This window comes from Chiloscyllium plagiosum, unplaced genomic scaffold, assembly GCF_037043375.1.
Source record: "Chiloscyllium plagiosum isolate Xiang-an unplaced genomic scaffold, Cpla_swu_hap1 HiC_scaffold_50, whole genome shotgun sequence".
In the NCBI taxonomy this organism is placed as follows: domain Eukaryota; kingdom Metazoa; phylum Chordata; class Chondrichthyes; order Orectolobiformes; family Hemiscylliidae; genus Chiloscyllium; species Chiloscyllium plagiosum.
In genome coordinates, this window is record NW_028270188.1 from 45454281 (window position 1) to 45469596 (window position 15316).

At 41.5% G+C, this 15316-nt stretch overlaps 1 protein-coding gene across 3 annotated transcripts in view; it reads right to left on the reverse strand.

The window, feature by feature from the left end:
- Positions 1-15316, reverse strand: part of LOC122544738 (SMAD family member 4) — a 169307-nt gene that overhangs the window by 126619 nt on the left and 27372 nt on the right. Inside the window, exons 1-2 of one of the 3 annotated variants that reach the window (XM_043684045.2) lie at positions 9476-9612; positions 1903-2153 (exon numbers count right to left, since the gene is read on the reverse strand). In XM_043684045.2, coding sequence (XP_043539980.1) covers positions 1903-2139 — 237 coding nt within the window. In that variant the 5' untranslated portion in view covers positions 2140-2153; positions 9476-9612. Of the gene's footprint in view, positions 1-1902; positions 2154-9475; positions 9613-15316 lie in introns of those variants that run through there. The other 2 variants (XM_087985048.1, XM_043684044.2) reach the window with 2 other exon arrangements.

Sequence of the window (15316 nt, forward strand, 5' to 3'; positions counted from 1 at the left end):
AATTTCTCATTCCATACTCTTATAGTTGCTTGATCGTTCAGAATTTAAGTATTGCTGCATAAAAGACTTTTTGCCAAAGCTCTGCGTAATGCACCCATCAGCATCCGCCATGACAACACCTCTTCTGGAAGCCATCTGCCAACAAACCAGTACTCTCCTCTCACAGTACAAAACGTTCATACTTGACTTTGATATTTCTTGCTAAAAGTCCTGATGAGTGCAAAATGAAAATCTTTTTTTACTTACTGCATTAAACCCACTATTTTGAACACTTCGAGCTAATCGCTCTTAACATCTGTGTGTAACTGAGAATAACTCCAGTTCCTTTTATCATTTCACATTAATGAAACTTCTAATAAACTTCTGCATCAAATCAAAAGCCTTGTAATCGCCCCAGAACTGGAGTACCTGGAACTGGTCATTTGCAATCCAAGCAATATTAAGAAAAGGACCAATCTTTGTTTCTGTACTCCTTATAAGCATTTTTTTGAAAAAATAGAGTTGGAAAGTTAAGGTGTGAACTGAGCAAAGTACTGGTCTCTGAAAGCAATTTAAAACATTTAGTCATGGAGTCTTAATAGGCCTTGTGAGAAAGCCAGTTATGTACAGGCACTGGTTGCATAAGAACAGATCCTTCTAGCTCTTGTCCAGCCAAATACAAAGCAAATCTCAAGGGAAGTGGTGGGTAAAGAATCCTGAAGTAAAGACCTTGAAGTAACAGCAAAACAACTCTCAGGTTTACACCAGCCAAGAAAAGAAGCATTATGACCAGAGCCTGTGCTATTGTGACGTGATGACAGATATATTTTTGCAGCAATCCAGCTTTCATGAGAACAATTTTTTATGCTGTGATTCAATGGGTTTTAATAATTTTAATAACCTAAGTTGGAACTTTAAAAATAACCATTTCCCACCAATATTCAAAGTGACTCGTCACAAATAACTGTGTACTTCACGAACGAAGAACTTATTACACAGCCAAGACTGGAAGGCCAATTATAAAAGTATTGTAATTTCCAGTGCCTCTCAAACACTCCCTACTCCAATCAGAAAGTAAGATATTGGAGCAAAGGATGCAGCAAAATCAGCAACAGAATTTGAGAAGAGATGGGGTGATATTACTACAAAATGTGGCTTCATGTACTTTCCCGAGGAACATGTCAGCATATGCAAGATAGAGAGAAGAAGTCAATGTGGGAGACAAAAAGGTAGAATATAAGAGTGCATGAGGATTTGATAGAAGCTTTTTGTTCATGGGATCAACATATTTTTGGAAATGTGAGCATTCACTGGCCATTCTTAACTGCCATTAAGAAGGTAGCAGTGAACCACAGTCAAGTTCCCAATGAAAAGACATGTTGCACCTCTTAAACCTGCACTGAGCTTAACTGGAATACTTCAAGAGCCAGAGAGCAGAGACGTGAGCATTGGGGCATACTGCAGAATTTAAATGACAGGTGACTAGAACGTCTAAGCCATGGAGGTGTCTTGTAAAGTGGTCCTCTCCATATGGTCTCTTCAACATAGAGGACATCATGTCAGGAGCAGTGACTACAATATATAAAATAGAATTAATCGCTGTTTCAATTTTCAGAAATGTTTGGGGCCTTTGTGAGAAGGAAAGGAAGGGTGTTCTATCTTATGTGCTTCCATTTGGGAAGCTTATTTGGGAAGCAGAGGGGATGTCGATGGTGACTGAGGGGCAGAACATTTTACCTATGCCCAAACATATTTAGTAATATCAGTTAATAAACTGATCATACGTCTCATAGTTCCTGTACAGCATTGCTAACCTAGAATAGCTGCTGTAAAGCCACTACCCTTTAAAAACTACATCTATGAAGCAGAGGTATTTTTCGTGAACAGTGCTGCTATAAAATCTACACTTCACATTTTACTTACTTGTAGTCGTCCATCTAGGGTCCGCTGGATTGTAACGCACTTGCTGGGATGTGCTCCATTGGTTGTAATAGCTGTAATCAATGAATCCAACTCATCCTTCTTTTCTTTGAGCTTTTTCACTAAACTCTCAATGGCACGTTTAGCAAAGGTCTCATTCTCCCCACCTTGTCGATGGCACATCAGACTGTGCACGATGCTCAGGCATGCATCATTGCTGGTGGGAGGGTTCAAAGACATAGTGCAGCTTGCTTCTGCAGGAAGCCAGAAAACAAATGATGTTTAGAGAAGGTTCAAGTAAAAAGTTACACCCATTAGTAAAATTAGTCAGATACAAATAAACTTGACTCGGTTATATTCTTGCCTTGAATCAGAAAGTTACAAATTCACACAATTATATAACACCTTTAATAAAGAAAAACATCTCATGCAACCTCAAAGGATTGAAAATCAGTCAAAAACAATCGAGACTGAATAAAAGGAGACAGTAGGATGTGTCTAAACGTTCAATCACTTGAGAATGCAGCTTTAAGAAAGTTCTAGAATTTGCATATGAAAGAACTGAAACCAACATGCCCATTATAAAAGATGAGAGACTTAACAAACAATCCAGGTCTTTTTCAATATATAATTTCAGTTACATCACATTGTAAACTTTTGCTATAAATTCTGTGCCCGAGAATCTTATACTCTACAACCACCTGATGAGGCAGTGCTCCGAAAGCTAGTACTTCCAAATAAACCTGTTGGATAGCCAGGTGTTGTGTGATTTTGAACTTTGTACACCCCAGTCCAACACCAGCATCTCCAAATCTAAAAAGTTAATCAATGAAGCTGGTTTAAGAGGGCTCTTTAAAAGATGAGGTTTAAAAGGTTTGTAGATGGTATTGCTGAGCCCAGACAGCCACGAATAGTGGAGTCATGGAAGTCTACAAAAGCCCATAGCTGGCCAAAACCGGAGTAGCGTGGATATTTTGGAATGTTACAGAGTTGGATGAGACCGCAAAGAAAGGGTGACAAAGAGGGCAGAATAATCTGAAAACAATGAAATGTTTAATAAATCAAGACACTGTCAGACTGAGGCAAACATAGTCAACAGACAATAGGTGCAGGAGTAGGCCATTCTGCCCTTCGAGCCTGCACCACCATTCATTATGATCATGGCTGATCATCCTCAATCAGTATCCTCTTCCTGCCTTATCTCCATAACCCTTGATTCCACTATCCAACTCTTTCTTAAACGAATCCAGAGACTGTGCCTCCACTGCCTTCTGGGGCAGAGCATTCCACACACCCACCACTCTCTGGGTGAAGAAGTTTCTCCCCATCTCTGTCCTAAATGGTCTACCCCGTATTTTTAAGCTGTGTCCTCTGGTTTGGCACTCACCCATCAGCAGAAACATGTTTCCTGCCTCCAGAGTGTCCAATCCTTTAATAATCTTATACGTCTCAATCAGATCCCCTCTCAATCTTCTAAACTCAAGGGCATACAAGCCCAGTCGCTCCAATCTTTCAACATAAGATAGTCCCGCCATTCCAGGAATTGACCTCGTGAACCTACGCTGCACTCCCTCAATAGCCAGAATGTCTTTCCTCAAATTTGGAGACCAGAACTGCACACAATATTCCAGGTACGGTCTCACCAGGGCCCTGTACAGCTGCAGAAGAGCCTCTTTGCTCCTGTACTCTGATAAATCCCTCTTGTTATGAAGGCTAGCATGCTATTAGCTTTCTTCACTACCTGCTGTGTCTGCATGCTTGCCTTCATTGACTGGTATACAAGAACACCCAGATCTCTCTGTACTGCCCCCTTATCCTGAAGAAGGGCTTATGCCGAAACGTCGATTCTCCTGTTCCCTGGATGCTGCCTGACCTGCTGCGCTTTTCCAGCAACACATTTTCAGCTGCCCCTTTATCTAACCTGACTCCATTTAGGTAGTAATCTACCTTCCTGTTCTTGCCAAAGTGGACAACCATACATTTATCCACATTAAACTGCATCTGCCGTGCATCTGTCCACTCACCTAACCTGTCCAGGTCACCCTGTAATCTCCTAACATCCTCCTCATATTTCACCCTGCCACCCAGCTTTGTATCATCAGCAAATTTGCTAATGTTACGATTAATACCATCTTCTATATCATTAATATATATTGTAAAAAGCTGCAGTCCCAGCACTGATCCCTGCGGTACCACACTGGTCACCGCCTGCCATTCCAAAAGGGAGCCGTTTATCAATACTCTTTGTTTCCTGTCAGCCAACCAATTTTCAATCCAAGTCAGTACTTTGCCCCCAATACCATGCGCCCTAATTTTGCTCACTAACCTCCCATGTGGGACTTTATCAAAGGCTTTCTGAAAGTCCAGGTACACTACATCCACTGGATCTCCCTTGTCCATCTTCAGAGTTACATCCTCAAAAATTCCAGAAGATTAGTCAAGCATGATTTCCCCTCCATAAATCCATGCTGACTCTGACCTACCCTGTTACTGCTATCCAGATGTGCCGTAATTTTATCCTTTATAATTGACTCCAGCATCTTTCCCACCACTGAGGTCAGTCTAACTGGTCTATAATTTCCTGCTATCTCTCTCGCTCCTTTCTCAAAAAGTGGTACAACATTAGCCACCGTCCAATCCGCAGGAACTGATACCAAATCTATCGGACTCTGGAAAATAATCACCAACGCATCCACGATTTCTAGAGCCACCTCCTTCAGTACCCTGGGATGTAGACCATCAGGCCCGGGGACTTATCAACCTTCAGACCTAACAGTCTCTCCAACACCAATTCCAGGAAAATATAAATTCCCTTCAGTTCAGGTCCTTCAGCCACTGTTACCTCTGGGAGATTGCTTGTGTCTTCCCCAGTGAACACAGATCTGAAGTACCAATTCAACTCTTCTGCCATTTCTTTGTTCTCCGTAATATATTCCCCTGTTTCTGTCTTCAAGGGCCCAATTTGGGTCTTAACCATTATTTTCCCTTTCACATACCTAAAAAAGCTTTTACTATCCTCCTTTACATTTTTGGCCAGTTTACCTTCGTAACTCATTTTTTGTCTGCATATTTCCTTCTTAGTAATCCTCTGTTGTTCTTTAAAAGCTTCCCAGTCCTCCATTTTCCCACTCATCTTTGCTATGTTATACTTTTTCTCTTTTGACTTTATATGTTTCTTAACTTCCCTCGTCAGCCACAGTCACCCCTGCCTCTTCATAGGATCTTTCTTCCTTTTTGGAATGAACTGATCCTGCATCTTCTGCATTATACACAGAAATATCTGACACTGTTCCTCCACTGTCATCCCTGCTAAGGTATTGCACCACTGAACTTTGGCCAGCTCCTCCCTCATAGCTCCATAGTTCCCTTTATTCAACTGAAATACAGTATTGTCACTACCGATTGTACCCTCTCCCTTTCAAATTGCAGATTGAAGCTTATTGTATTATGGTCACTACCTCCTAATGGCTCCTTCACTTCGAGGTCCCTGTTCAATTCTGGTTCGTTGCACAATACCAGATCCAGAATTGCCTTCTCCCTGGTAGGCTCCAGCACCAGCTGTTCTAAGAATCCATCTCAGAGGCAGTCCAGAAAGTCTCTTTCTTGAGGTCCAATACCATCCCGATTCTCCCAGTCTACCTGCATGTTGAAATCCCCCATAACAACTGTAGTAACATCTTTGTGACAGGCCAATTTCAGCTCCTTATTCAACTTACACCCTACATCCATACTGCTGTTTGGGGGCCTGTAGATAACTCCCAAGAGGGTCTTTCTACTCTTAGAATTTCTCAGCTCTATCCATACTGACTCTACATCCCCTGATTCTAGGTCCAATTAGCACAGAGGTAATGAACAAATAAGTTGCAAATTAGCAAATGGGCAGCAGAGTTTTCGATCAGCTCGTCAATGGAAAATGGAAGTTTTTCAGTCAGGCAGTGTCTTGGGATAGCAGAGTATGGATAAGATAATCAGTGGCAGATGGCCTGGGGCAGATTGTGAAGATAGGTAAGTTAAGCAGACGATCTTGACAATAGAGGGAAATGGAGCAAAAATTTAGCACATTTTCAGACAGAGTTCTAATATTGTGAATCATCTAGATCAGAGACAACTGCCAGGTAGAGGAATGTAATTGATGTCTACAGAACACAAGACAGTGGCTTTGATCTTCTCGGTATTTAATTAGAACACATTTCATTTTATCCAATAGTGGATGCTGGACAAGCAGCCCAAAAAGACAGACAATGACAGGTTTAAGAGACCAGGGACTTTATTACTGCTGGATTGCATCAATATACATGTGCATGGTATGTTTTCAGATGGTGTCAACTTGGACAACATGATAAATTAGTTTGGGGGAGGGTCTCAAAAGAATGGTTCCTTAGAGGACACCAGAAGCATAGGTGCAGAATGATAAGTGAGCCATTGCAGGAAATTCTCTTGCTACAACTGGGAAGATCAACTGTGATCAAAACAGCAAAGTCATGACTGGTTACAGCTGGTACAGTGCTGCAGCAAGAGTAGAAATCCAGCTGGAAAGGTTCAAACATAGAACTACAGACAGATAGACATGGGGTATAGAGAGTTAGAGGTTTATAGTACAGAAAAGGTCCATTGGGTCTGGGAGGAAACAACACATCCAAAAACTTGGGTGAAGAAGGATACATAGTGGACAGTAGAAGGGTGACTAAGCGTTGGGCAGCCAGGTGGACTACCAGTAGACTTTCTGGCTTTGTCCTACGCCAATAGGAATGAAGACGTTCCTTGCTGCCTGTCTGGATAAGAGAAAAGTCTGCAGGGAAGACTAGCAAACTGTTGCATCATGCATATTAGACTTCAGCTGTTCATTCTTAGCTTTTCTCCTCCACTATCTAGAGCAAGAAGCTTGCTATCAGCATAAGAAAAACTAAAAATCAATCATAACATTTAACTTCAACTTTTACTTTCTAATATTATCAACTAATTTATCTCAAACTACACTTTTGTGCAAACTGCTGAATAATCCTCAATAATGGAAAATCTGTTTCACTTCACTGTATCTGTAAATTCCATGGGAAAAAGTCAGGCCACGTGAATATGATTTGGTGCATGCATACATACACAAATGACATAAAACAAAAGGAGAGGAGACACCATTTGGTACATGAAACTCACCCCAAAAAGCCAGAACAAAGCCATGTACACTGCAACTTACCTTCTAACTACCCCATTCATGAGAGAAAAAACAAAAAAAAAAGGTAAATTTTGAAGAAATTCCTCCAACTCTCTGAACCAACCTTGGAGCCTGAAGTAACCTAGGAAGTCTCCTATCTGCAACTCAACTACAAATTTCCTTTGAACAGGAAATGTCTGCCTTTGTTTGGAAGGGCAAAAGGGAATCTGCACTCATTTCATCTTGGTGGGTAACAGCTATGGGGGCCCACAAACTCTGACACCCACACACTGACACTGGCCTTTACCAAGACTCATGTCGTCATTTTGTTTGACTGGCACAAACTTGATGGGCTGAATGGCCCTCTTCTGTCCTGTGAACACCTGTCTTTCATATCTGCGCCCATCTAAATTCCAAACCCAAGCTTTTCCTATTTCAGTGGTCAGGCCAAAGGCTCCGGAATTCCCTCCCTGTCCGACTCAGTCTCTCTCTTCTGACCAATCTTTCAGTTAGCTGATTAATATTGCCTTATATGGCTCTGTATTACTGTGTTCTAGAATACATATATGAAGTGCAGAAGCTTGTAAGTTTAAGACCACAATACAAATATAATGTTGCTGTCTGACCCAGGAAATGTAATAGATAAGAATACAGTCATTTTAAAAGTATTTTTAAATAGTTAGAAGCATTAAGCACTAGAAAACCAATGGACTGATGAAAACCAAAGGAAGTAACAGAAACAAAACTGAACATTGCCTTTTCAGCATGTTGTGTGACTGTCAGCACACTTCAGCCATATACTGTATCTGGCTCTTCCAAGTTGGTAGGAGTCAGTCACCACCCCAATTTACGCTCTCATTGAAACTAATTACATAGATCGTCAGTGCCACTCCTCGTTGCCTTGTTTGAATACTGACTTAAATGGGATCATCTGCTAATTATAGTTCATTAGAATACATACCAGACAAAACAACGGAAAAAATTGGAGGAATGACGTTTTAAAGAATAGATGCTTTGCCAAAGAATTTTATGCTTCAATCAGACTTATGCTAACCACATGCTCCAGTTTAAGAAATGACTTAAAGCAATGTTTGTTCTTTATCTCATTAATCATTTATTTTGTAGCCAATTTCCTCAAAAAAAGTTTCAGCTTATAACTACTGATCTATAAACATCAACATTCATAAATTGTCTCCACTAAACAGTGCAGAAATTTAGTGAGTGAACAACCCAGATCCACAGGCCCAGAAAACAAGTTCCATCAAAAACTCTAAAATCCCTCCATAACAGATTACGTCTAGCCTGCAAAAGAGGAGTAATAATCCACAGGAATAGTAACTTTTCCAGTAGAAAAGGGAGGCAACAAAACTCCAGTGAGGGCTCCAGCTTTGGTTTGCCTTGGACAGCAATTTTTTTAACCCAAATAAATTTTTCCCTGTTCCATAGTTTTGGACTAAACAAACAGAGCTACATTACCTGGGTGGATCAATTGTAGGCTTGGCACAGGTTGAAAATGTGACCTACAGGCCACAATGGGTCAGGCCAATAAATACATTTCTAGAAGAAAAAAATTACTCCATTTGGAAAAAATAATGACTACGTTTCTACAGCAAAGCTGTAAATTGTCATTTCAGGTTAAATTTCAAAGGAGTTATTCATCCTATAATATCTGTGCTAGCCCCTCGAAAGTGTCCAATGTCAGCCCACATCCCAGCTTTTCCCCAGTAGTCCACAAATGAGATTTGTTCAAATACAAATCCAATTGCCTATTCAAAGTTCTTCTGAATTCTCATAATTCTCATTCCCTTTCAGGGAGCATAGTCCAGGTCACAAAACATCTGCCTGAAGAAAGTCTGAGTTTTCCCTCTAGCTGACTTGCCATTGCTCAGGTGGTAGTACACTCAACCCAATCAGAAAGTTGACAATTCAAGTGACACTCCAGACCATCTGTAAATAAATCAAGGCTGACAATCCAGTGTAATGCCGAGAGTGTCACACTGACAGAGGTTCTTGATACTGAACTAAGGCCGTGTACATCTTCCCAGGTGGATGTAAAGGATCCCACATCAATGTCTTGAAGAGCAAGTGAGTAATTTTGAGTCTCCTGATCAATATCTCTAAATCTGCATCATGAAATGGTTAATACAAACATATGAACTAGAATAACAAAGTTAATCAGCCAACTGAGCTGCTTGGAGATATTTTCTAAACCACTTGTTCACAGGTATTATTCTGTACCTCTGAAACAGGTGGGACTTGAACTCTGATCTCCTGGTTCAGAGGAATGGACATTTGCCTTGGTACAAATATGGACAAAAGAGCAGAATTCCAGAAATGACATGAGAGTGACGGCCCTTGACATCAAGGTTACATTCAACATCAATGGGTATCGGGGGCAAGATCTGCACTGGTTGAAGTCATACCTACCACATAGGTAGATGGTTGTGGTTATTGGAGATCTGTCATCTCAGCTCCAGGATATCTCTGCAGGAGTTCCTCAGGGGAGTGCCCTAGGCCCAACCATCTTCAGCTGCTTCATCAATGACCTTCCCTACATCATAAGGTGAGAAGTTTGAAAGTTTGCCAATGATTGCACCATGTTCAGCACCGTTCACGATTCCTCAGACACCAAAGCAATCCACATTCAAATGCAACAAGGTCCGGACAATATTTAGATTTGGGCTGACAAGTGGCAAGTAACATTCCTACCATACAATGTCAGGCTATGACCATCACCAATAAGAGACAATCTAACAACTCCCCATGAACATTCAATGGTGTTACCATCACTGAATTCTCCCCCCTTGCAGCAGTTCAAGAAGACAAGCAGGAGGCTGGAAGAACATAGCAAGCCAGACACCATCAGGAGGTGGAGAAGTCAATGTTTTGGGGATGCCCACTTTGAAGCAGTTCAAGAAGGCAGCATACCACCATCTTCTCAAGGGCAACTAGGGACAGGTAATAAATGCTGGCCAGTCATTGACGCCCACAAAGGAATAATAAGAAAAACTACTGCTGCACCTGAAGAGCTCTCTTGCCTGCTCTGTCATTCTACAACATCAGTGCTGGTCTGATTGTGACCTTAACTCCACACTTACACATTTTCCCAACAAGGATATTATTAGCTGGAGAGGGTTCAGAAGAGATATACCAGGATGTTGCCAGGTATAGAGATTCATAGAGATGTACAGCTTGGAAACAGGCCCTAAACCTATGCCCTCTGGTTCTGGACTCCCCAACCCCAGGGAAAAGACTTTGCCTATTTATCCTATCCATGCCCCTCATAATTTTGTTAACCTCTATAAGGTCTCCCCTCAGCATCCAACGCTCCAGGTAAAACAGCCCCAGCCTATATAGCCTCTCCCTACAGCTCAAATCCTCCAACCCTGGCAACATCCTTGTAAATCTTTTCTGAACCCTTTCAAGTTTCACAACATCTTTCCAATAGGAAGGAGACCAGACTTGCAGGCAACATTCCAACAGTGGCCTAACCAATGTCCTGTACATCCGCAACATGACCTCCCAACTCCTGTACTCAATACTCTGACCAATAAAAGAAACATACCAAACGCCTTCTTCACTATCCTATCTACCTGCGACTCCACTTTCAAGGAGCTATGAACCTGCACTCCAAGGTCTCTTTGTTCAGTAACACTCCTTAGGACCTTACCATTAGGTGTATAAGTCCTGCTAAGATTTGCTTTCCCAAAATGCAGCACCTTGCATTTATCTGAATTAAACTCCATCTGCCACTTCTCAGCCCATTGGCCCATCTGGTCAAGATCCTGTTGTAATCAGAGGTAGCCCTCTTCGCTGTCCACTATACCTCCAATTTTGGTGTCATCTGCAAACTTACTAACTGTACCTCTTACGCTGGCATCCAAATCATTTATGTAAATAACAAAAAGTAGAGGACCCAGCATCAATCCTTGTGGCACTCCACTGGTCACAGGCCTCCAGTCTGAAAAACAACCCTCCAACATCACCCTATGTCTTCTACCTTTGAGTCAGTTCTGTATTCACATGGCTAGTTCTCCCTGTATTCTATGAGATCTAACCTTGCTAATCAGTCACCCAAGGGGAACCTTGTCGAACGCCTTACTGAAGTCTATATAGATAACATCTACCACTCTGCCCTCATCAATCCTCTTTGTTACTTCTTCAAAAAACTCAATCAAGTTTGTGAGACATGGTTTCCCATGAACAAAGCCATGTTGACTATCCCTAATCAGTCCTTGCCTTTCCAAATACATGCACATCCTGTCCCTCAGGATTCCCTCCAACAACTTGCCCACCACCGACGTCAGGCTCACTGGTCTATAGTTCTTTGGCTTGTCCTTACTACCCTTCTTAAAAAGTGGCACCACGTTAGCCAACCTCCAGTCTTCTGGCACCTTACTTGTGACGATCGATGATACAAATATCTCAGCAAGAGGCCCAGCAATTACTTCCCTAGCTTCCCACAGAGTTCGAGGGTACAAAATATCAGGTCCTGGGGATTTATGCATTTCAAGACATCCAGCACTTCATCCTCTGTAATCTGCACGTTTTGCAAGATGTCTATATCTTCCATATCCTTTTCTATAGTAAATACTGATGCAAAATATTCATTTAGTATCTCCCCCATTTTCTGCAACTCCACACAAAGGCCGCCTTTCTGATCTTTGAGAGGCCCTATTCTCTCCCTAGTTACCATTTTGTCCTTAATGTATTTGTAAAAACCCTTTGGATTCTCCTTAATTCTATTTGCCAAAGCTATCTCAAGTCCCCTTTCTGCCCTCCTGATTTCCCTCTTAAGTATACTCCTACTTCCTTTATACTCTTCCAAGGATTCACTCGATCTATCCTGTCTATACCTGATGAATGCTTCCTTCTTTTTCTTAATCAAACCCTCAATTTCTTTAGTCATTTCCCATATCTACCGGCCTTTCCTTTCACCCTAACAGGAATATACTTTCTCTAGATTCTCATTATGTCATTTCTGAAGGCTTCCCATTTTCCAGCCGTTCCTTTACCTGCGAACATCTGCCTCCAATCAATTTTTGAAAGTTCTTGCCTAATACCGTCAAAATTGGCCTTTCTCCAATTTAGAACTTCAACTTTTAGATCTGGTCTATCCTTTTCCATCACTGTTTCAATTCTAATGGAATTATGGTCGCTGGCCCCAAAGCGCTCCCCGACTGTCACCTCATTATTTCCTGCCTTATTTCCTAAGAGTAGGTCACGTTTTGCACCTTCTCTCGTAGGTAACGTTTTGTACCTTCTCTAGTAGGTATATCCACATACTGAATCAGAAAATTGTCTTGTATGAAATTCCTCTCCATCTAAACCTTTAACACTGTGGTAGTTCCAGTCGATGTTTGGAAAGTTAAAATCCCCTACCATAACCACCCTATTATTCTTACAGATAGCTGAGATCTCCTTACAAGTTTGTTTCTCAATTTCCCTCTGACTATTAGGGGGTCTATAATACAATCCCAATAAGGTGAGCATCCATTTCTTATTTTTCAGTTCCACTCAAATAACTTCCCTGGATGTATTTCCAGGAATATCCTCCCTCAGCACAGCTGTAATGCTATCCCTTATCAAAAATGCCATTCCCCCTCCTCTCTTGCCTCCTTTTCTATCCTTCCTGTAGTATTTGTATCCTGGAACATTAAGCTGTCAGTTCGGCCCAACCCTGAACCATGTTTCTTTACTTGTTATGATATCCCCGTCCCATGTTCCTAACTATTAGATTAGATTACTTACAGTGTGGAAACAGGCCCTTCGGCCCAACAAGTCCACACCGACCCGCCGAAGCGCAACCCACCCAGACCCATTCCCCTACATTTGCCCCTGCACCTAACACTACGGGCAATTTAGCGTGGCCAATTCACCTGACCTGCACATTTTTGGACTGTGGGAGGAAACCGGAGCACCCGGAGGAAACCCATGCAGACACGGGGAGAATGTGCAAACTCCACACAATCAGTCGCCCGAGGCAGGAATTGAACCCGAGTCTCTGGCGCTGTGAGGCAGCAGTGCTAACCACTGTGCCACCGTGCCGCCCACTATGCCCTGAATTGATCTGCCTTCCCTGTAATGGCCCCTTGCATTGAAATACATACAGTTTAATTTATTAGTCCTATCTCGCCCCTGCTTGCCCTGACTATTTGACTCACTTGTTCTCAACTAATCCTCCCGAGCAGCTCTAGCAAATCTCCCTGCCAGTATATTAGTCCCCTTCCAATTTAGTTGCAATCCATCCTTCTTGCACACGTCACTTCTACCCCAAAAGAGATTCCAATGATCCAAAAATGTGAGGCTTGAGTTATAAAGGGAGGCTGGGACTAGTTTCAATGGAACATAGGAGATTAAGAAGTGAATTTAGAGAAGTTTGTAAAATAATGAGGGGTATATATAGAGTTAATGGTAGTTATCCTTTCCTAGGATGGGAGAATTTCAAGACTGGGGGCACATTTTTTTAGGTAAGGAGAAAGACTTAAAAAATACATGAGTAGCAATTTTTTTTACACAGAGGGTGGTTCACATGTGGAACGAATTTCCTGAGGAAATGGTGGATGCAGGTACAATTACAACGTTGAAAAGACATTTGGATTAAGTACATGAAAAGGAAAGGGTAGTGGGATGTGGGCCAGCAGCAGGAAGGTCAGACTAGATTAGTTTGGGATTATGTTTGGCATGAACTAGTTGGATCGAAGAGTCTGTTTCTATGCTGTACGAACCTGATTCAATGATAATCATCAACTCACTTCTTAGTCAACAATCCATCTAGCTCTGCTGCAAAAATGCTCAATGACCATACTCTGTTGAGAAGAGTATCCCAAAAACTAACCAGCAGCTGGTTTCTCCTTATTCTTAAACTGTGTTCCCTAATCTAGTCTTGCCCTTATGGGAAAACATCCCTTCAGTATTCACTCCAAGATCCTGTCTCATTCTTCTAAGGTCCAGTGGATGTAGACACAAGCTAATCAACCTTTCCTCATAAGATAATTCCTGCCATTCCAAATTTCAGCTGAGTGAATCTTCTCAACAGCATCTAATGCACTTATATTTTAAGAGAGATCATCAAAACTGAACACAGAATCCCACATGTGGTCTCATTAATAGAACATAGAAAAGTACCGCACAGAACAGGGCCTTCGGTCCACAATGTTGTGCCGAGGATTAACCCTAATGTAAAATAAAATAACCTAATCTAGGCACCCCTCAATTCACTGCTGTCCATGTGCATGTCTAGCAGTCGCTTAAATGTCTGTAATGAGTCTGCTTCCACCACCACCACTGGCAACGCATTCCATGCATTCACAACTCTCTGCGTAAAGAAATGGTCTGCATAATGGTCCATATAAATACGGCAAAACAACTCTCCTTTTATATTCCATTTTATGATGGTCATCATAAACACCTTTTGAGAACTTGCTGTATGCAAACTAACTGTTGGGGTTCCAACATAACAATCATCTAGTTTCAGAATTACCTGTAATTAATTTGTTGTAAAACATTTTGCCCAATGGTGTTGTAGAAGTGGAAGTCTTTCAAAAATCTTCAGAAGTAAATCAATGAATTGTGGCATCACCACAGCTGCGACATAAACTATCAACCAATGTGCCAGAATATCACAACAGGCTCCCACCAGAAAACTCTGTATAGTAAGATTTGTTCAGCAACATTTTACATTTGCAACCTTACTAACAGATATGTCAGTTACAAAACACACTGTTCACTTGTATGACATAGCTAAAATCCAGTTAAAACTGCTGATCCAAAAAGGCCTTGCTTTTCAACTGTAAAGAGAGTTAAGGTTTGGACTTCCTATGCAGTTCCTATGGGCAACATTCCAAAGTAAAACTCTAGACAGATAATTCTGAATTTTCTTTTCAAGAAGTAAAGATTCAGAATTGTGGAAGGGCTGAAGGGGCACAGATATAAAAAAGCAAATGGGACGTGGGTCTTTGTTTTAAGGGGATCAGAATATAATGTGGAGGAAGTAATATTTCAGTTGTACACAGACTTGGTCAAATCCCACCTCAGGATCTGTAATCTTGGTAGTATATCTCAGGAAAGAAATTGCTGGCCTTGAACAGAGCTTCACAAGAATTGGTCGGTTGCTTCAAGTGTCAAGCTATGCCAGCAAGTTGCTCAAATTGATAAATAATTAGGTGTATTTGTGTAGTTGAATTGTAATCTATTAAAATATTTAAAATAGTAGAGATTCTCAAGGGTGATACTTATTTGGCTGGTGGAGGAAATCAAGTCTACGAG